This window comes from Salarias fasciatus, chromosome 8, assembly GCF_902148845.1.
Source record: "Salarias fasciatus chromosome 8, fSalaFa1.1, whole genome shotgun sequence".
In the NCBI taxonomy this organism is placed as follows: Eukaryota; Metazoa; Chordata; class Actinopteri; order Blenniiformes; family Blenniidae; genus Salarias; species Salarias fasciatus.
Window position 1 is genome coordinate 3,847,257 of NC_043752.1, and position 22,047 is coordinate 3,869,303.

The window sequence follows — 22,047 nt, forward strand, 5'->3', positions numbered from 1 at the left end:
GCACAGAGAGGGTCAGTGAATGCATCACGCTCTCTGCACACTCATGTAGTCACCAAGTTCATGTAGTCACCATGTCCATGTAGTCCATGTAGGAACCATGCTCATGTAGTCACCATGCCGGTCCAGTCCTCTGCTGTGCCTCTTTGGTCTCGGCGATGGATCAGGTCTGTGGTGGAACAGGTCTGTGGGACATCAGGCCTACAGTCCAGTTATCTCTGTTAGCATTGCTCTTCTTCATCTATGAAACTGATCCAGAACTAATCCAGACACAATCAGACCACAAACTGGGTTCAGGATCAGGACTAGGATCAGATCCAGGAAGAAAACCACAATCAGGACCAAGATCATCAACAAGAACAGAATGAGGATCAGGACCAGGGCATGAATCAGGATGAAGACCAGGGCAAGAATCAGAGCCAGTATCAGAGTTGGGTTAGGGTCTGATGCAGGTTGAAGACCAGGATTCCAGATCAGGATAAAAGTCATGATCGTGGTCATGGTCATGGTCAGGACCAGGACCAGGACCAGGACCAGGACCAGGACCAGTACAAGGCTCCTGTCCCGGACTAAAAACAAAATAGCACGAAACTGTAAATCGTTTCGGATAATTAACAAACTGAGATCAGTTGATCTTCCTGCAGACAAACATCCTGTCATTACGACTCTGTGTGTGTGTGTGTGTGTGTGTGTGTGTGTGTTTACATTGAGTTTCTTTGGGGCCACTTCAGACCTGGTGTAGTGGGTCAGTGGCTTTTGTTATTGGAGACAACAGTTGAGGAGCTTCTGTATGTCCCAGTCCTGCTCAGGTCCACTGTCCGCAGGAGCTCTAGCATTAAAGTTGCGTTCAGTGAGGAACGGTGTTCAGCCGGTAGCTGGGATGAGCGTTGCCTTACTGAAGTAGCTGTGAGCTTCTTGCCTGAGTCTGTCTGCTTGTTGGAAGTTTATCTCAGCTGTTCCGATAATGTTTCTTCTTTCATTAGTTTGTAAATCTCTTTTCAAGCAGTGCTAAGATCAGGATTCTCGAGCATCTTCCTCCCATTGACTGATGTAACTTTAATTTAAATGTAACGAGTGAGTCATGAGACGAATGCTAACGCTACAGAGACGCAGACACATAAACACACCGTAACTTTACCAAGCTGAAACAGATTCTTTCGCACAAAGATCTACAAGTCTCTAGATCGAACATCTCCGCTCGTGAGGGGAGAGAAGGAGAAGGGGCAGTTAGAGGAGGAGGAAGAGGAGGGCGAGGAGGAGGAGGAGGGGTATAAAATAAACAGCTGTGACTGCAGATGTGAATGAGGCCTCTGTTTATATGAGCAACAAACACACTGATGTTCATTCACTATTCATCAGAGAACACACACAGAAACACAGAAACACACACACAGTGTGTCACGAGGGCCTCACACACACTCACCCATACAAACGCAGTACTTGTACTTAGTTCTCCATTATGAGTATTTTACAGTTGTTAGTGCCTTGTTGTAGATTTTGATATGTTGTTATAGAGTACTAGCACTTCATTACTCTGATACTCTGATGAGTATTTGTCCTCTGATGAGTATTTATACTCTCCTCAGAAGCGTCTCTCGTCTCTGACGTCGTCCACTCGTCTTCGTCACACTCGCTGACGACGTCTTCACCCTCGCCCCCCTCGCCCCCCCCGGAACCACATCACTGTCGCCAAGATACAGCAGTGGGCCAGACAGGCTCCGCCCCCACAGCAGAGCTCCGCCCACCGATCCACACAACCTCTGTCAGAGACTTCCCAGGATGCACCGGGGCCGGCGGGGAGTCAGAAGCTGCTACAGGAGAAGGTGAAGAACAGACAGTTGAAACCACAGCACTTCCTGGCTGCCCCCCCCCCCCCTCCCGATGCTCCTCCTCCTCATTTCTTCCATCTTTGTCGTCCTCCATCTTCTTGAGCAGATCTCACTGTGTTCCTGTGCTCCTTGCCCGCAGACCATCCCAGTCCTGCAGAGCTCCCCCCAGCCAGTGGGGGGCTCCAGCGGGCAGCGTGCCTACCTTCAGAGCCTGGAACGCAGCAGCCGCGCTTGGCTGCTCTCCTCGGGGAAGTCCTCAGAGGAGACACGTGGCCCGCAGGAGGACACCTCCTCCAACATCTGGTACAACCCCATCCCGGAGGAGGAGGAGGAGGCGGGGCCCCGCAGGGAGGAGGAGCCTGTGTGGAGGAAGAGGGAGGATGGGGCGGAGCTCGCAGGAGTCTGGGTGGGGCCATCTGACGTTCGGCAAGATGGAGCCAATCCAAGTGTCAGTCACCATGACGACAACATCACAGCGGAAAATACTGGTAAACATGATGGAGAAGAAGAACAGATTAAAATAACAGAAACGCTTTTTTAGTGGTTTGTAATTGTACCTACTATACATCACCTTTAACCTTTAACCTTTAAAAGAAATGACAGTATGGAAATTGGATGATGGGTACTAAAATTATTGGGATCAGAACCAGTTTTCCTAAGAATTAGAGATACAGCAGCAGACTGAAAGATAATGGAAGGGTCACTGTTGAGAACAGGATCAGCACTGAGGACTTATCTTCTGTATCGTTACTGTGATTTAGCTGCGGACAGAGTGTCCTTCTCGAGCAAAACATAAAAAAGACATCAATAAAAGTAAAAGCTGCTTATTGTGACTTTCTTCTTTATTTCCAGGCCCCACCCCCTCTGAATCTAGCCCCGCCTCCAATAAGAAAGGTGGCGTGTCGGGAAGCGTTATGGACCGGCTGAGGTCACCTGGTACAGTTAGGAAACTTTCTATGAAGATGAAAAAGCTTCCGGAACTACGACGCAAACTCAGCCTCCGCTCAGCCTCCAGGGCTCATCGCCAAGGCAACAGCGAGTGCAGAGAGGGCGGGGACGAGCCCTCCAGCCGGAGCGCGTCGGCGTCAGCGCTGTCCAATCAGAACGTGATCAGCAAGTATCACCTGGACAGCTCGGCCCCCCCCCGCCCGGTCCAGGAGACGCTCTTCCAGAGGACGATCAGCAAATAAAGGAGGTGAAAACACCCTCAGTTTACCAAGGCAATGCACCTCTACTAGAAAAACCTTCACTAATTGATTTCTGTTCTCCACTCAGGTTACCTCAGTGATGGAGACTCTCCTGAACTGTTGCCACGGCAACCAACATCACCACCCACAGGGTCCCAGGACTCTGCGTGCGACGTGAGCTCCTTCCAGCTGTACGTGGGATCAAACCCGCCGCGCTGTAACCAGCGAGTTACCGGCTTACTGACCGTCCACCTGCTGGGCCTGGATGAGATGAAGACCAGCAGGTACAGACCACCTGCCCCTGGTGGACGCCTGTATCAACGTCCCCAAACAGTCCACGTTCACGCTCAAAGGACATACTGCTGTGATTTTAGCACCAGCACACACCAACCATCACTGGAACCGATGGGATGGTTTAGAGAGGACCTTTGATCAAGATGTGATTCAGCCTCTATCACTCTGTATTTTACTTGTCTTGGTGCAACAACAATCAACTGCTTTCCTCATGTCTTTGCCAACGTCTTGATTACCGGACGGCTCTGCGTTTCCCGCCGCCACCTCTGCCTTTAGCAAGCATCTCAAAGCGACTTCCCTTTCAGGGTCCTGGGGGATTTGTGCAGGGAGTTTCCATGTCCAGCTCACATGCTCCTGCCTCATAACATTTGAAACGTCAAGGCAGTTAGAGGAGTGTTGCCTTGTTACCCCCTCTGCCTGCCCCCTGAGTGCTGCTCACTCAGAAACAGACTGTGGCAGATGTACTGTAAAGTCCCTAATAGTGCAGTTCATCCTGTTGTTGCTGCTTCCATGGTAACAGTCCCTCTCTCTCGCTCTCTGTGGGGGTCCAGGTCTGAGGACGGTAAGGAAGTCTTCGTGGCAATCCAGATTGACGGTGTGACACGAGCGAGGACCGCCCTTCTGGCCCTGCGAGGCGCCACTCTCTCTCTGAACCACACGTTTCACCTGGAGCTTGAGCGAGCCCGGCAGCTCCGCATCGTGGTGCTCACCCCAGGTACAGCGGTCAGAACCGGCTCTGCAGGAGGTCTGCTGAAACCCGACGGCGTCACCTCCTCTTAATCTGTCTCCTCAGCAGCGAGCCTGCCAGTGGTGGGAGGAGCCAAACCCGAACAGAGCTCCTCCTCCAGCGGTCCGAGCAGGAACAGAGTGTGTGGTCTCGGTGGGGTCTCCATACCGCCCCTCTTCAAAGGTTCGATTCCCTCTCTGATGACTTACATGAAGACTCAGTGGTAGTGTCATGCCAGCGCTGGAGTTTACATGTTCTCCCTGTGCATGCATGGGTTATTTTGTATGGTTGATGAGATTCAGACTCTGTGAGTTTTATATATATGTGTGTGTGTGTGTGTGTGTGTGTCTCAGGGAGTCGCAGTCAGCAGCTGTGTGTGAAGCTGGAGCCTCGAGGACTCCTCTACCTCAAACTTTCCCTGCAGGAGAGCTGGGAACCACAGGTATGCGCACACACACTAGCTCCACAGACTCACCTGCTGCCTTCCTGAAGCAGCGTTCTGGAGGCCCGGTCCTGGAAGACTCTCCAGCTGAGCAGTTTGGTGATAACGGCATCCTCAGGTGTGTTCAAGCAGGTGGACATTCCAAGCCTCCAGCACAGGAGCCTCCCAGGACCGGGCCAAGAGTCTGTTGGTGTAAACATTCACTGAACACTCCTCCTGATGACACCTCAATCAAAAATGTATTGACAGTTCTGGTCAACTCAGTTTTTGTTTTTGTTTTTTGTTTTAATGATCTGTGTAGTCCAGTACAGACTCGTCCACACCTGCCTCTGTTTTCGGGGTGGAACTGCACCACTTGGTGGAAAAAGAAGGATGTGCACCGCCCGTCCCACTGCTGATCCAGAAGAGTGTGACGGAGATCGAACGGCGAGGACTCAAGGTGTGATCTCAACACGCCACTGTTCCACCTACACTGTTGCTATGGTAACCTGTTTGTGGTTTATTTAGTAGGATTGTACCTTTGTGTGTTCAGGTGGTGGGTCTGTACCGGCTGTGTGGATCCGCTGCGGTGAAGAAGGAGCTCAGAGATTGGTTTGAGAGGAACAGTTCAGCTGTGAGTCTGTCTGAGGATCTGTACCCCGACATCAACGTCATCACAGGTCAGTGAACGCACCACCAGAACCGCCCACAGGACTCACCCGTATCCCTGGACTGCATCTCCCGTTCTGCTTGTTCTCAGGTATTCTTAAGGACTACCTTCGGGAGCTCCCGTCTCCACTCATCACCAGGACTCTGTACCAGGTGGTCCGGGAGGCCATGACCCTGCACCCTCCTCCTGCCCCACCCACACCCCTGGACCCCCAACTAGCCCAGAGGACGGTGGGCCTGCTGTCCTGCCTGCCCCCTCCAGAGAGGGTAACACACAGCACACACACACACAGCACCATATCCACATGGTATTCTCAGTGTACATTCACAGAATACGCATGTACAGTGTACCGTACGCACGGTATGCACACACATATACATGGTACACACTCAGTATACACTGTATAGACAGTGCACACAGAACTGATGGCTGCAGTGAAATAATGATGTAAACAGACGGTCTTCCCTCCCGCCGCAGGCCACCCTCTCCCTCCTGCTGGACCACCTCAGCCTCGTCGCCTCTTTCAGCTCCTTAAACAGAATGACGCACCAGAACCTCGCTGTGTGCTTCGGTCCGGTTCTCCTCACCCCGTCCCCGGAGGCCTGGGGAGGAGGAGGAGGAGGAGGGGGAGGGAGGGGAGCCAGGGGGGCGGGTAAGGTTTTCGGTCAAGGCGAGGAAATGGCGAGTGCTGTGGACTTCAAGCGTCACATCGAGGCGCTGCACTACCTGCTGCAGCTGTGGCCAGGTGAAGCCCCGCCCACTCTGACACACTGCTTTCAGCACGGAGACCGCTCACTCTGCTGCTTACCTCCTCAGTGCCGACGCACCGAATCCCCCCCGACGAGAACGCTGACGCCTCGCCTCCCCCCTCCCCCACCCCGCCCCATCACCCCCTGGGGCCGCGGCGTCCGGTGATGCGGCTGTCTCAGAGATCCGAGCAGGAAGTGGTGGTGTCGCGGCGAGGGAGAGGAGGGCCGGCCCGGCTGGACAGCCCGCCGCCGATCAACCGCTACGCCGGAGACTGGAGCGTCTGCGGAGGGGGGCTGCTGGGCAGCGGCGAGGGCGACTACGACGAGGTGGCAGCGAGCGAGAGTGAGCAGACCATTCACCCTGCCATCTTCACCATCACATTCACTCTGACAGCGCCAACATCGCCACTTATTCCCTCCTCTGACTTCCTTTCGTTTTCAGGCAGCGAGGATGAGGAGGAGCAGGAGAAGAAGGAATTGTGGCCAGCAGGAGGAGGAGCGGGAGAAGGAGGAGCAGGAGGAGTCGGAGCTCTGTATGTGGACGAGTTCCTGGATTTTGACGCTCCGTTTCACTGTCGGCTCAGTCTGAAAGACTTCGACACGCTGATCCACGACCTAGACCGAGAGCTGGCCAAACAGATCAACATCTGCCTGTAGAGGAGGAGGAGGAGGAGGAGGAGGAGGAAGACCAGGGAGTTTCTTCTGGAGCTGCAACAATAATCAGTATTTTTTTTTCTTTCAGTCTGACTGAAACTGAGAAGCTTTTAAAGACATTTGTGAGGAAATGAAGTCGAGTCTGAATCCACCGGGGAAAAAAAAAACAGGGGAAAACGTTCAGATGTTTATTTGATATTTTAATGCTTTACTTCTGTTTCCTGTCACATTTTATCCTCAAAAGACTGATCATCAGGAGATTTGTTTACATTCAACATCCTGAAGTTTGACAAAATCTGATCCAAATTTAAGAAAAACATTTTTTTAAGTTGGCTTCAGTTATTGGAGGGATTCCTGTAATCTGAGTACAGGCTGATGTGTAGATCGAGGTTGTTGATTGGACAGTTTCCTGATGGTTTGTTCTCCGGTGGATCAGGTCTTGTGTGGGCTGCAATGAAAAAACCAGCAGAACAAACTTTATTTATTTATGATCCAAAGACGGACAACGCTCCACAGCTTGGGGAACAAAGTTCTCAGAGGTCCCCTGGAGGAGAGCTGGTTCCTGGGTATCAGGGTGGGACCATGAAGGGTCACGGCGGTTCTGTTTCAGGACTGTTTGCACTGTCGAAGCCATAAATTTCATTCACTAAAATTTTGAGTGAAAGTGAACAGACTGCAGGAATCTTCAGTCTGCTGCTGCAGTCAGAGGGAGTCAGCAGACACAACCTGTGTGTGTGTGTGTGTGTGTGTGTGTGTGTGTGTGTGTGTGTGTGTGGGGGGGGGGGGCACTGGTCGATCCAGTAGGTCCTCCCATCAGGCAAATGTTGGGTTTTGGTTGACTTCCTGTTTCCTCAATCGCGTGATTTCATTCATTCTGTTGTTTTCAGATTGACTCCAAGTCCCTTTGCTTCTCAGATAGTTCTCCATTGATTGCGTTGGTACCTCAGTGGTTCAATGCGCTTCCCAATTTGTTTTTTTTTTTCTAAATTCCCGTTGATTTCTTGTAGATTCTCAGTGAGTTTCCCGTTGGTTCCCAACAGGTTCCTGGTCGTTTCGCCATTGGTTACTTACAGGTTTCCTTACAGTTCCCTCTGGAGCAGCAGCAGACTGACAGGCCTGCAGAATCTTTCAGTATTATCGGTACCGAGTTGGTAGCTGTGATGGTTCCTGGTGTGAACCGTTTTCCTTGTTTTTTTTACATTTCTTTGTTTGCACAATTTCAATAAGCACTTAAATTTTTTTTTATTATTATTATTACTGATGACGAAGTTTGTGAACCAAAAACACTTTCTGTAAGTTCCATTATGCCAAAGTGCCATTAAACACATTATTACTAGTGTGTGTGTGTGTGTGTGTGTGTGCGTGTGTGTGTGTGTGTGTGTGTGTGTGTGTGTGTGTGTGTGTGTGTGTGTGTGTGGTGTGTGTGTGTGTGTGTGTGTGTGTGTGTGTGTGTTATATTGAAAGAATGAGAAGCTTCATTCTGTTTCCATCTCCTTTTAAAGACTGATAAAGTCTTGCTGAAAACACAACATTTAACCCTCAGTTCTGTCTGACAGGTTTCATGATCATATTAAGAAAGAAAGATGAAGTTAAGGAGTGAAAAATCATGGAACCAATTATAGTTTTGGCACTGTGAAACAACTACAGATCATCTGACAACACTTTTTGCGAACAATTTTTAAAAACAACAGAAGGTAATATAAAGTAAAATAAAGTAATTTGATTTGTGACAGAAGCTCTTCTAACCTGAGGTTTAAAAGTTGACTAACTGGGCTTCAGGTTTCAGGTTTCAATCACTGTTGCCAGATCAGAAGAGAAATAAGCATAAAAACAAGCAATTTTCCACTCAAAACTGACTAAAATATGATAAATATATAAATAAGGATTGAACTTTTTGAAGGAGTCATAACCATTATAGCTATCAAACCATTAAAATACTGACCAGTGTTCAGTAAATGTGACATGCACATTTTCAGATCAAAACTTAGGAAACTTTACATACCAAACAAATCACTTTATGATTGTTTGTATGTATGCATATTTATTTCACTTCCAGAACATGAAACCAGTATTCTCCCACTTTTACTTTCATTTCTATTATTTAAGAAAAAAGTACGTCGAGATTTATGCATGATCATTAAGACAAGAGTCAGAAATGTTCCATTTCAAAATCCTGACACACCAGAAAGTGGAAAAATTACAAATCAGCACCATAAGTGGGAAATCAATAAGTAAGAAATGAAATATTGTGGTGAAAAAGTGTTTTTTTTTATTTGCTTTAGTCCTCACATTTTTAAATAAATGGGAAGAGATACATTTAAACATAAGCGATTTATTTATGAATGATTAATGAATTTAATGACTAACTTACATCGATTTTCTGTCACTGGATTCCCTCAAACCCTGAGTCAATCAGAAGTAGGATCAATGTTAAACCCCCTGAACTTCACTGAGTTGACACAAATACATCAAAAATATCCGAGAACCAGCCCCCGTAAACACATAAAATAGGTCATATTTACTGGCCACACTGCCTGGCATGAGCACGGACGCGCGCACGCACACACCAAACCGAGATAACGACAATAGATCAGCCTGTCAGCCGCAACTCAGGGTTCAGTGACCTGAGTGACGTTCAGTGACGTCACGTTGCATTTTTTTGTCTTCTCTCTGATTGGCCGACACGCCGAGCAGCTGACGGATCAGAGCGCTGATTGGTTACTGCAGCTTTGTGTACGTGCGTTCGGGGACGCGCCCGGTGCGCGCACACGGATGCTGCGGCTTGTCGTGATGGAAGAGTGATTATTGAAACAAAAAAAAAAGAGAGGAGAAGAAGAAGAAAAGCTGGCGGTGTGAAGGTGGCTAGCGGGTCGGACCGGACCGGACCGGACTGAGGGACACGGCCCGCATGGACTGCTCCAGGTGAGAGATCCGAAACTGCGCCACAGCCGCTGACTCGGCTCACCTCCGCCTCCTCTTCCCCGGCCCGGATCAAACAACCCGTCACGAACTGCAGCTAATCCGTCCACAATGCTGCACGCACGGGTATAAAACCTGTAAAGAAGTCCTGAAACGGCAGCTCGTCCTCTGAGATAGGCTTTTTCTTCTTCCATCAAGTACGAATTGAAAAAAGAACGTTTAAAACTGAAAATGATTATCCAGCAGAAATAGGTTTTAATTTCGACGTTGAAAGCTGCAGTTAAACCGAATAAATATATAAAGAACATAAGCAAATCACTGAGATGTACAGTATTTGTTCACGCGCACAGGAGCCAGGTTCCTGCATTCTGCTGCTGCTGTCTGTACAACAGGTTAACTGTGGCTTCTTGCAACAAAGTGAAAGCGTTGAGTTCAGCTTGAGGGTGACAGTTTGCAGGTCACACATGGACTGCACCCACAGGAGTTACTGAGGCTCCACTTACACAGTGTTTCAAGTGAAACCGCGTTGTTTTTGTATCTTCGTTTTGTGTTTACACCACAATATTTCGAAGACAGTGTGTGTTTACACAGCAAATGCAGAACATATAGGCAGGTGTTGCTTGTTTTTGTGAATTAAGCCACGCTCACATGCATGCAGAGAAAAATAATACTATAATGAACAAATGAATACTGAATAAATACACTGTAAACATGAACAATAGGATATCTGGACAGAAGCCATTAAAAAAAACAGTTTTCAGCGCCTCTGAACACTGTTGTCATGTAAACAGGCACCCAAAACGCTACTAAAGGTTTCTGTTTCTACTTGGGAAAGTTTTGCAGTCATGTAAACTTATCTTAAAATGTGTGTGTGTGTGTCTGTGTGTGTAGCGGCAGCGGGTTCCTGAACTCGGTTCCTATCATGCCCGTCGACATGGCAGTGAGGCTCTATCTCGCCTGCTCGCCTCCTCTGCACCCCTTCCTCCGTAACCATGGTGACTGCTGTGCGCCGTCCGTGCCGCCGCTGCGACCGTGCCTGACTACTGCTGGCGACGACGTTACCATGGCGACGGTGGTGTCGGCCTGCAGAAACGGTGGCAAACCCGGAAGGCAGAAGAAGAGTGTGGTGTTCGCCGACTCGCAGGGTTTGGCGCTCGCCACCGTCCACGTCTTGGAAGAGTTGGAGGACGATGAGCTGAGCGAGCTGCAGTTCCAGTTGACGCAGATAGAGGGCGCCACTTCCAGGCTGCAGCTGGAGGACAGTGCAGGTAAGACGAGCTCTAGGTCCTGTGGTCAGAAAGGAGCAGAGGAACCACTTGAAGGACGAAGCTTCTCTAAGGACTGTCCGCTCTGTTGCCATGACGACACTAATCGGGTTCGAACCTTCTTCTCTCGCAGGCTCAGTGGACTCTGGTCCGGCTCTGGTTCTGGACTTCACCCCTCCAGCTGCAGACTATCTGGACCTGCGGAACCGCCTCAAAGCACAGCAGGTCAGCCTGGAGACGTGCTCGGTGCAGGACCGGCTGCTGTCCGGCACCGTCCAGGTCCGAAACATCTGCTTCGAGAAGTCTGTGTGGATCCGGATCACCTTCGACTCGTGGCGTTCTTTCCGGGACGTCAGGTGTTGGCACCTCAACAACGTCTACGCGTCCCCCGATGTCGACACCTTCTCCTTCTCCATCGAGGTGCCGGCGGCGTGCGAGTCGGGCGGCCACGTCCAGTTCTGCGTCCAGTACTGCACTCAGGACAAGACCTTCTGGGACAACAACCACGGGAACAACTACTGCCTGGCGCCGGTGGATCAGGGCGCCGGCCACAGCGACGACTGTCCAGCGGCGCTGCCCATCCTCGTTCCAGAGAAGAGGTCCGAGGTCGACCCGTTCGGGAGTCCTCGGACGTCAGCGGGAATCTTCCCCGAGTGGCAAAGCTACGGGCACATCCAGACCAGCACCCCCTACTGGTGAGAGCACCACAGGACACTTCAACGCCGCACTGTTAGATGAAACATTTGCACTCGAGCACCGGGCGCCGTCTGGTCTGTAGAAGCTCCAAACGAGTCTGGACCAAGCTCAACCCGCACCCTCTCTCCTCAGGAAGTCCCACATCTGTTCTGCTTTCACACACTGGCTGGTACACACGGTCCAACCCCTCCCAACAACCTCAGGGAAGACACACACAAACACCCACACACACGCCTGCGATTTTAAAATTCCAGAGTCACTTCCAGACAATCAGGACTCCTGAAGGCTGGCAAAACCAGGAGACCACCTGTAGTGTTTTCTGTGAATCTCCAAAGACCCTAAAATGTCCTCCTGCACCTCCTCACAGCCGCTGGCAGGAAATACAAGCCTAATATTCTGGACCTGGATTAAGTCAAGATCTTAGACCCTCCTAGACCCTGTGAGTCCCTGCCAGACTGGACCTGATCACTGCTGCCTCAGAGCTGAAACCAGGAAGCTCCTCACAGCTGCTGCTGAGAGGAGCTCCGGAGCTTCTGATCTCCTTCTGACCTCTCTCTGTCTTTTTAATACTTCCATCGTTCACTCCTCCAGTGTTCCTCACACGTTCTTGTAGCATTCTTCTCATTTCTTCCACGGGTCTTTTAGATGTTCCTCCATATTTTTTTAAAAAGTTTCTCCAGCGTTTCATGTTCTAATGTCACTGCACTGTTGGTTTTAGCACTCCGTTCCTTTTAAATGTTCTCACACTACTCCTCACAATCTGCAGGTTGTAAGCCCCGCCCTGTTTACTGATATGCTTGAGTTCGCCCCCCCCCTCCCTGTTTTAGCTGATGCCTTCCACTGGGGGGGGTCACACGTTTCTCACCCCACTTCCTGCTGACTGATGTGTTTTTAAGCCCCGCCCCCGTGACTGTGGGCAGGATTGTGGACAAAGTCGATCGGTTCTCCCTCATTGTGGTGCTGCTGCACGGCAACGGAGGCAACCGGCTCAGAATGGAAGAACGCCTTAAAAGTCGACTGTGCGTGTGAGCGTGCACGTGTCAAACAATAAGTGTTAGATGTAATGAGACTGAAGTCCAGCAGGATGTAATCAGATTACAGTCCAGTGAAAATGTGTCACTGGATTTGAATGCAATGCCTTTAGTGTTAGGTGTGAATGTAATCGGATTACTGTGTGTAATCTCAGTGGTGATGAGACTACACACAGATCTGATGAGATGCTTGCACAGAAGTTCAGATTCAGTCGGGTTAATGTAGTCAGATTACACAGTCATGCTTTATAAACCTTACAGAGGCTCACCAGCTCCTGAACGCCTCGTGATGCATTCAGGTCCTTCCGCAAAACTCCGGTTCAGCCCGCTGTGTTTTTTTTGCAGTCCTCCTGTTTTCTGCTGATGAAATCTGAATCCCGTCACTGTGCCTGTTACCTGCAGGGGGCGCTCTACAGGGTGTGTGTGCTGGATTCCATCCTGTAGGAGACATAAATTTTCCCAGAATGCTTTGAGACAAGATGTTCTGCCAGCATTTATTGCACTAGAGAAAACTAGCCAATCACGTGTCTTCAGGTGAGGGTGGGAGGGGCTTCAGCAGGAAGTGATCTAAGCAAGGACCGTTTGCTCCTTCTGTGTGGTTCCTTTTTCAAATAAAAATCTGAAACCTCTGTGTGTGTTTGATTTTTTTTTAACAACAACATGCAAAAATAACAACGACACAGAATTTAAAACACAGTAAAGACAGTCTGAACAGTTAAATACAATGACACAACAGGAGGCAGAAAGTCAGGCTGGATCAAATGTATTAGCAGCTGGAGGTCACACAACTAGCCACACGCACACACACAGGCGTGCATTACACAACGAGCTGATCTGTCCTCTGCCAACATGATGGATTAACACAGGCAGCATTCAACAGCTGCACGGCAGCAAGCATGTCATGTCTGAGACACACACACACACACACACTATATATATTTAAACTGGGGTGATGCATTAGGAAGGCAAAGATTTTCAGGTGAACTTTTTTTAAAATAAAATGTCAAAGTGTGTGTACGTGCATCCTGTCATCACACATCATTAGTCTGAGTGTCAGAGTTATATAAGGTCCATTCAGAGCTGAGAGACCCCGTTACATAACTTTGACACACACACACACACACACACACACAGGAGTCTGTCCAGTGATGCATTCATGAATACTCGGAAGGTCATGTTTCTGAATAGGGAAGTCAAACTGGGAACTTTACACTGTTCGGGCTGGAAGTTCAGAGATGTTAATGTAATGTGAGAAATGACAAAAGTATCTTGTTCTCGCTGTATAGTGTAAATAATCACCAAAACCTGTGTTTGGGTTCAACACTGCAAAGTCCCCTGAACATCTGTCCTCATGATCACACACACACACACACACACACACACACACACACACACACACACACACACACACACACAGTTGGGTGGAACACGAGTAAACACACAGGTAAGCTATTGTGACCACAATTCTGAAGTGAAAATTTCGGACAATTATTCTTCAAATATTTTTCAGCAGCGTTTATTGATTAAAGGTTGTTGCCAATGAGAAGTTTAAACAGTTAAGATTCATCTTGTAGCTTCAATCTCTCCTCATCTCTTCTAGCTCCCCCCCAAAAAGCCAACACAAAATGTCTTTACACTTGGAAAATATCAGTCAAAACAACAAACGCTGCCATTCCTGGAGTTACAATCACTTCTTTCACTCATCCTCTCTGCAGAATCCATCATCAACAAAATCTCAAGACAAAACAAATCCTTCAGTGATTTAATTATTCGTAATGTGAATTTAACAACTTTTATAATCCCTCACAAAAGCAGTTCAAATGTCTGAGTTATTTTTGGTTTATTGAGTTTTCCTAACCTTAAGAGCTGTCCTCGGCATGAAGTGTTTTTTGGGGAGTGGAATATTATGCAGTCATGGAAGGAACATGTCTGCTGGCGCTGAAATCAGTTTCCAGAGATCTCTAGGACACTTCGTTGCCCATGGAGCAGAAAAAAGGTGGCATGTTCTCAACAACGGAGCAAGCTTGGATGAGTCCACAACATAGAAAGCAAAAGACTCAGATCGCTTTATCAAGTGGAGTAAATGAAAAAATTCTGAATAAACACAGTGGATTGATATAAGGGGAAGGAAAATAGAAGGGAGGAGACTGAGCCAACCACATGAGATGACTGTCTTTCTGCCTAAATCTAAGAACAGATAAAAGAACAGTCAGTCTTCAAGGAAAATCAAAGACCCAAAACAAGACAACCAGAAAACGCCAACCCAAACTAAGAGAACTGAGGAAACATGAGAGAAAGGAAAACACTGCTGCCACAGTCAGGATCTTCCCCCGGGAAGAGAACGCCATCTCCCAGGCCTCTTTTTATAGCTTCCTGATTGCTAATTGTCTGCAGCTTGCAAACCTGTAAAGAACAGGAAGAGGGAGGAGAAAACAGCAACTAGCGCCTCCCAAAGGTAATGCACGCCAACAACAAGCCACACGGCAGCGGCTTCGAGCTGAAGGCAGTTCTCTCGTTTCATTCAGCATGTATGGCTGTAATCTCCCACACAGACAGCAGCACAAGATGCTTCTTGCCGCTTGTAGGAGCCAATTAATGCAAGGTGTTAAATAGGAAACTGACCATTGCCCGACAGGAAAGACAGTTTTGACCGCCGCCGTCATCATGGAAGCAGGGAAGTTTATTTGAAGGAAAATAATTCATCAGTAAACAATCATCTCTTTGTTACTTCATCCATGCTGTGAAGGCCGTCAGCGCATCAAACCAAAATCTGTTTTTTTGGTTAAAAAGCAGGAAATGTAGGACAACATTTAGCATGTCAGGTAGTCTCTAGAAACAGTCAAGAAGCCGAGATAAATCTCCCCCAGGCTCAGTTCATCTCGAGTCTGATGAAAGTTTTGTCTTCCTGAGAGGGAAGTCGGCTGGGTCCAGAAGCAGGATGGTGTGGTTCCACAAGTCTGGATGGCGAAGGGAGAAAGCTCTGCAGCTTTAAATGTGAGTAGATGTGTTCAGTCACGCTGCTCTCCCTAGTTGGACGTCTCACTGGAGAAACTTTAGCCTCGACGTCCCTCTCTGGTCTTCTCTGATCTGCGTTAACTGATGTTTTTTGAATTAAAGACAAGCAGCACGTTTTGCATCACCGCTTTATTGTGAGTGCCAAACATCAGAAAGTGCTCCCCAATGCTGCTGTCAGTGTGTGAAGTTCCGGGGTGCTGCTGGGATGGATCAGGAGTGACGTTAGCGCTCGCTGGCAGTGGGAGACGTGAAGAACTTCTTCATGGGCCTGGCTTCACGTCTGAGGACCAAACAGACAAACAGAGGAAATCTCGGTCAAGCTCTCTCAATTTCTCTTGCTTGTCTCAATAACTTGGTCGCGTCATATTCCTGTGTCTTATTCTGTTTGCTGTGGTCCGACTGGTTTTCCTCCTGCTGCTGTGGGCTTACGTGCTGAGCGTGGTGCGCATCTCGTTGACGTTGGATCTGTTTTCTGGAGACGTCAGCGGCTGAAATAGGCGACCTGAAACTGAAACAGCATTTCTGACCTCTTTCCATGTGGTGTGTGTATGGAGGAATGAGTGAGTCAGCCGGTCATCCACAGTGGGACCTCACTGTATTGTTTGTCACTGCTGCTGGAGAACGTTGAGGGAGAATGATCATTCTGCAGGACTCGGGTCCAGTAGTCCTCTGGGATGGAGAGCAAGCGGCTCATCACCTGAGAGCAGATGCACAAAAATGCCCGAGTGCAGGTGCAAGCCCCGCCCACCTACCCTCACGAACCAATCAGGATGCTGTCCTGATGCCGATGTTTCTGGGATCAACCATTGAAATCCAGGACATTCAAGAAGGAAGATAAAATCATCTGTGACCAGCAGGGGGCGGGGCTTCATTTGGGGTGGAGCTCATGCTTTATTGGACATTTTGGGCTGACCTTAGGCTGAGTGTTGGCGTCTCTCAAGATGGTGGATGGAGACGGCTCTGCCATGCCGTGACCTACGATGGTCGGTCCAAACACCCGAGTCAAGTTCTTCCGGTCCATCTGACACAGCGGCGACTTCATCACCCTGAGAAACACACACACACACAAAATCTAGCTCTTCTACCTTCTGGACTACCTCCTTTAGCTCCATGACAAGAGCAAACAAACAACATAGGAAAAAATTTCCTGTTCCAACTCTGTTCCACGCCTGCTAACTGTGGAACAGCTGTCAACATCTCGCTCACGTGTGGAGGTGCAGCATAATGAAGGCCAGTGTGTCCTTATTGACTTGAGGCAGCTCTGAAAGAGCCCGACAGAAGATGGCGGAGGTTCTTTCTTCATCCTGCAGCTCTGGAAAAACAGAAACACTCAAGTGTGGCTTTAAGCTCCAGAACTCCCCGGCCCACTGATCCCGGACCTCACCTGCAGCTTCCATGAAGGTTGGGTGCAGCTTGAAGGTCAGCAGAGGCTCCTTCAGCCTCCTCAGGAAGTCCTTCAGCAGACCACCAACCACATGGATGTTGTGCACCTTACTGAGCTGCAGTGGCTGTTTCCTTTGAAAGACCTGCTCGCACAAGTCCTTCACCTGCCGCTCGCCCCCAGGAATCCGGTACAGTCCTTTCTGTGGAACACAAGTGATCCTCAACAGATGAGTCGACCTATGAATGTTACCCAGGATCAGGATTGACCCCTCACCTCCTGGAGGCCCCGCCTCTCAATCTCAGCCACACAGTCCTTGATGGGCTGAGCGACCCGAGGCCGAGTCCGGGGAGCAAAGCCCTCCAGAGAGTCCTGAGCAGAAGCAGAACCCGGTTAAAATCTGGAGACCCGAAGGTCTGTTTTTCTGCTGAGACACCCAAGCTAAAGGGCCGACTGCCAAAGCTTCGGCCCAGACCCAGAATCCAGGTCCAAGGACAGGTCTTCAGTCTGTGGCTCAGAGGTACCCTGCTGGCTCTCTTTCCCGCGGCGATGCCGGTTGCTGGGCAGCCACTGATGAACTTCTGTTGACACTCAGGGTGAACCACCACGTGACAGTTCCTGCACTTCACGGCCATCTTCCCAAAGCGGGTCCTCTTCCCACAGGGGGGGCAGGTCTCAGTCCAGATCACCTGTAGGAGGCCCACGAGGCAGCACTTAAGTCTTTTTAAAAGGATCAATACACACTTTACTGATTCCTCAGGGGAAATCAGAAGAGAGGCTGGAAGCGTCTTTAAACAGAAATACAAATGCCTCTGAATGACTCCTTAAAGGAGAACGTGAATGAACAGAAGCTCAGATCCTCCCGCAGAGGAACAAATCAAGCTGGACAAACTGCAAGAAACCAGGGCAGAACGTCACATCTGCCTCCTAAAAGCAGGACTGGAAAATGCTGAAGAACTCTGAGCATTCTTCAATGTGCTAAGTATTGGACATTTAGTCTCTTTTTAGTTTTAATTTAGGACTTTGTGAAAATATCCACAATGTATTCGTTTGTCCATTTGTTATTTGTTGAGGCTCGGCTGGTGAGCAAAAGAAATCATAAATTGAAATGGATGTTTATATTACTTTAGTCTTTGTCTCAACATGAAAAAAACTCCTAAAGTGAGCCCATGTTGGCTCGTCTACCTGCTGATCTTCACTCTGCTGCTAGCCCACACTATGATATGTTCCTTTTAGACCACTTCTAGTCTGGATTTGGTCATCTTGAACACTGTATCTGGATCAGGGTGATCCGATCCAAGGTTGCTTTGAGCAACCGGCATGAAAGCAAGACAAACTACCTGATCGCAAAAAAATGCGATCATTTTGAAATCTAGATCAATTTGATCCAGTTAAAGCTTTTTGAACTACTGGCCCCTGCTGATGCAGGCTCAGTCAGAAGCAGGTCTTAAGCAGCAGCTTTGCCGAGTCCATCAGGTTAAACGTCTTTGTGTTTCGGCTGTCCAGTTCTCCTCTGGCCTGCCAGGAGGCGATATTAGGAGATGAGGTACAGGAGGGAAATCCACAGACTGAGATTGAGCTTCTGTATCTGCCTGATCTGAAGGGCGAACAATCAGCAAACCTGCCCTCTGCCTAGAACAGTAAGCAGGCAAGGTTTTGGACAATAAATCATACCGTTTTGGAGATGAAGACGTGTTTGATGCTTATTTGCTCTCTGCTGGGAGCTACAGGAACCTCTGGTGCAGTTGGGGTTTCCACCAGAGTGTTGTCACAAGGAGACCACACCGAGGTCTGATCTGAGGAAACATGGATTCTGGGTACTGGCTGTGCAGAAAACATCACACCAGGAGGTTCACCTTCTTTCAGCTCGTCCCACTTGCTCACCTGCTGCTTCTGGATCAGCGTCCTGCATGGGGGCATCCGGGTTCTCAAGGCTCCCCTGTGTGGTTCCCTCCATCATGGGGATGGGTCCTCTGGGCTGGGGAGTTTTCATGGACGCCTTGACGACGTTCCCCACCTCCTGAGTCCACACAGACATCAGAACAGCGGGAGGGGCCTGAGCATGCCCCCAGCTGTTTGCACCTGGAACCAGCTTCTCACCTCCGCCACCTCGACGGTGCTCTCCAGCAGCTCTGCGCTCCTGCTACAGCTCTGCCTCGCCATCGCTGCTGGACCCATGGAGGAGCGCTGCAGGGCGGGCAGGAGAACACAGTGATGGGGTAGCACACCGAGGGGGGGGGGCAAGTAGTGACGACATGGTAACACACAGACCCTTTTCGCTCTGGGTCGAGATTTCAGAGCCTTGTTCTCAGCTGTGTCAGTATCCTGAAACACAAAGAGACAATCAGGATTTCTGACAACAGACAATGAAATGACATCGGTCAATTTCCTCAAGTGGTTTACAAGTGTGTGTGTGTGTGTGTGTTTTATTACCAGTATTTCATATGTGCGGTCGTAGCTGATGTCAGAGTGAGACAGGAGGGACGACTCATCAATCACTGAGAGCCTTAAAACAGATCATTCAACCTGGTTAAGAATCACAAGTTCATGGTGACAGTGATGGAAATGACCGACGATGAAGATGTTCACTCAAACAACCTTCACTTGAATTTAGCCGATTTCATGTAAACTAGATGATTTTTGGTAGAAAAATCTGGCTGCTGTCCCTCGGCTGTGTCGGGATGCCCTTTGACCCGCCCCGCCTGCCTGACGTCTCACCTTTTAGTGGTACGCTGCAATGTGGCGTTTGATCCTTTGCGCTCGAATGTGGCAAGGAGAGACTTCTGCTCGTCGTTCAGGTAGCCTGCGGACGTGTTGTCCTGGATGAGGATGTCGCACATGAGCTGCATCTGTCGCTGCTGCAAATACAAGAGACACATCAGCACCCCCTACAGGACACGCTCAGGACTACAGCCGTGTTAACCCCATATTCACAGTTCTGTCCTGAAGAGGACGCTACTGGTTACAGTCAGTCAGTCAGTACCAGGTAGTGGAAGTCTGCTTCAATCTTGTAGCGCTTCTTCATCTCCAGATCCAGCTGGTTGCGAGCGTGTTTCAGTTTGACCTCCAGAGCTGCTTTGGCCACGTCCGACTTCACCAGCAGCTCTTTGTACGTCTTGAGCGTCTCTTCAGCATGGAGCCACTTCTTCCTCACTTCTTCAAAGTTCCTCGCCAACTTTTCCAGTTCTGACACCACAATGCCAAGACGTGCACACAATGCCAAAAACACACAAACAGTTGGTGAGTGACAGCGCCCCCTGCTGTTCAACCAGCTGACATATACAGCAGAAAGAAATGTCAAACTTCCAGCCAGCAGAAAAGTGTATTTCACGTGTAGTTGTGTGTCCTCACCCATCTCACAGTTGGCATTATTGTCCTCCAGCTGCAGTCTGTGGAGGAGCAAAGCCTGCAGCTCCTCCAGCAGAGGAAGCCGAGCCATCACCGGTGATCCTGAGCACAAGTCACACTGTTCACCCTCAATCAACCCCAAACCCGGTTAATCCAGGCTCACTTTGTTTCTTTGCAAACTTTGTTAACTTAACATGACCTATGTTTCATCCTCTTTTTTCACTCTGCTGCCCAGACCTCACTATCACCTCTGAAAGGACGGCGAATTAAATCTCTCTTCCAGTTTACAATTTCAAAACAAAGCTGCTGCTTTAATACTGTTAATAACTTCCACAAAAACCTGAGCTGCAACATGGACAAATGAGCTGTTACCCGGAGGAGCTGCTGGTGACTGTGTCCTCCTCCACTTCACTTCCTGGACACACCTGTCCGAATCAGGTGCTTTATGAGCACGTGGCCTCACCAGTGATCAACTTTATTGAATAATTGAACAAAAGGTTTTCCAGGTTTGGAGCAGTACAGCACAAAAAAAGCAAACAAACAAACAGAATCATTGAATTTTACTCAAAAGCAATTTAAGAAACATGTAGGAAAATATGTCAGGACAAATTTGTGAAACAGAAATAATTCATTGAAAAGCTTCATTTGTTTTGAAGAGTTTTAAAAGAAAATGTGTTGTTTTAAAAACTACATTAAAACAAATGTTAAATATAGTTTTCAGTATAATGATCAAGTTCACTGAGTATCAATATTTTTTATTCTTATAATTTTCCAAGAGTTCAAGCATTACCTTCACTCTGATGTGAGGAAAAATGTTCAAAGATGCTCCATCAGAAGACGATCAGGACCAGTGCAGCAGTCCTTGAGAGAGGTCTTGGTCCAGGCTGGTCTCAGGACCACATTTTTGAGACTTATGACTTATTATTTAATATCCAGAACCTTTTTCCATGTTGGATTATCTTCAAACGGATTTCAGTGTTGAACATGGGAGCGTAGTTGAGTCACAGCTGATACATATTGATTAACTCACTGGGTGGGTCCATCAGGATAGACAGTGCAGACATTTTATTTGAAACCTTATCATGAAATGGTTAAAAGCATGTTCAACCACAGAACCTCCTCGGTGGAGGAGTGGTTCTTTTCAAAAACGTGTAACGCTACCATGAATAGACAGAATGTTTTTATGAATGAATGCTGTCAATTCAAAGAATGAAGTTTGGACATTTGTTAAGACTTTTTCTTTATTCATGCAGCTCACAACCGGGAAAAATTTCACATTCACAGACATTGAGGTCAGATGCGCCGTCAGCCAATCAGAGATCGCATCCTCCATCTGGCTCCTGAGCGTCTGAGGAAAAAAACCACTGAGCACAGGGGCACAGCAGCCATGTTGGAGCCAAAGTGTTCTACCTTCTGTTTTCAGTCCTCATGCTAAGCTAAGCTAACACGTCCCTCAAGTTTAACCCAAATGGACACATCCCAGATAGACGCACCCATTCATAAGAGATGCAGTTCATGACAAATTCTGGTAAAAAAATTGTTGTATTTCATTTTTATGATGCAGAATTGTTGGATTTAAAGGCCCATTACTATGGAAGCCCTAAAAGGACACGATTAAATACTTCATTTCCATGATTTGCTGTGATAACAAGTTAATTTAAGTGGTTTTCTTGAAATCTAAAGTTATTTTTCTCATTTTCTCAAGAAAACAAAGTTGGTTACATTATAAAATAAATTACCTCGTTATCTCGAGAAAACAAACCTCATTTTGTAGAGACCTAGAATTGACTCTTTTGCCAGACAGCAACGTGTTACACTGCCTCGGCCCACGGACAGACGTCACTTTAGCTTACTTTTGTTTTTG

The 22,047-nt window shown here is 48.4% G+C and overlaps 3 protein-coding genes across 3 annotated transcripts; 2 read left to right on the forward strand and 1 right to left on the reverse strand.

Moving 5' to 3' along the window:
• Positions 1-1,655: 1,655 nt before the first annotated feature.
• Positions 1,656-6,684, forward strand: LOC115393710 (rho GTPase-activating protein SYDE1-like; the record flags this gene model as incomplete). Its single annotated transcript, XM_030098819.1, is given in 14 exon segments — positions 1,656-1,820; positions 1,966-2,314; positions 2,679-2,965; positions 2,967-3,021; positions 3,102-3,297; positions 3,859-4,022; positions 4,104-4,217; positions 4,388-4,476; positions 4,778-4,915; positions 5,009-5,135; positions 5,216-5,391; positions 5,603-5,870; positions 5,942-6,217; positions 6,317-6,684. Coding segments are annotated over 14 exon segments (2,619 nt in total), but the record flags the coding sequence as incomplete, so codon positions are not given.
• A 2,569-nt stretch (positions 6,685-9,253) lies between these two features.
• Positions 9,254-13,037, forward strand: LOC115393835 (protein phosphatase 1 regulatory subunit 3C-B-like). The gene is made up of 3 exons (XM_030098944.1): positions 9,254-9,450; positions 10,339-10,715; positions 10,846-13,037. The coding sequence occupies exons 1-3, from the start codon at positions 9,437-9,439 to the stop codon at positions 11,409-11,411; spliced, it is 957 nt and encodes a 318-aa protein (XP_029954804.1). The 5' UTR covers positions 9,254-9,436; the 3' UTR covers positions 11,412-13,037.
• Positions 13,038-15,676: 2,639 nt separating this feature from the next.
• Positions 15,677-20,274, reverse strand: LOC115393711 (rac GTPase-activating protein 1-like). Its single transcript, XM_030098820.1, has 16 exons — positions 20,187-20,274; positions 19,819-20,021; positions 19,554-19,693; positions 19,269-19,341; positions 19,107-19,160; positions 18,936-19,022; positions 18,720-18,855; positions 18,510-18,631; positions 17,360-17,524; positions 17,112-17,207; positions 16,839-17,037; positions 16,661-16,766; positions 16,368-16,500; positions 16,064-16,151; positions 15,884-15,956; positions 15,677-15,734 (listed from the first exon to the last, which is right to left on the reverse strand). The coding sequence occupies exons 1-16, from the start codon at positions 20,272-20,274 to the stop codon at positions 15,677-15,679; spliced, it is 1,821 nt and encodes a 606-aa protein (XP_029954680.1).
• Between the last annotated feature and the right edge of the window lie 1,773 nt (positions 20,275-22,047).

Excerpts from the sequence above, each read along its gene's own strand:
- LOC115393835 (XM_030098944.1), top strand. Across the intron at positions 10,716-10,845 it reads GCAGCTGGAGGACAGTGCAG|GCTCAGTGGACTCTGGTCCG; the intron begins GTAAGACGAGCT and ends CTTCTCTCGCAG.
- LOC115393711 (XM_030098820.1), bottom strand. The coding sequence starts at position 20,274 with ATGGCTCGGCTTCCTCTGCTGGAGGAGCTGCAGGCTTTGCTCCTCCAC. Across the intron at positions 20,022-20,186 it reads TAATGCCAACTGTGAGATGG|AACTGGAAAAGTTGGCGAGG; the intron begins GTGAGGACACAC and ends TTGTGGTGTCAG. Across the intron at positions 19,161-19,268 it reads ACCGCACATATGAAATACTG|GATACTGACACAGCTGAGAA; the intron begins GTAATAAAACAC and ends TTTGTGTTTCAG.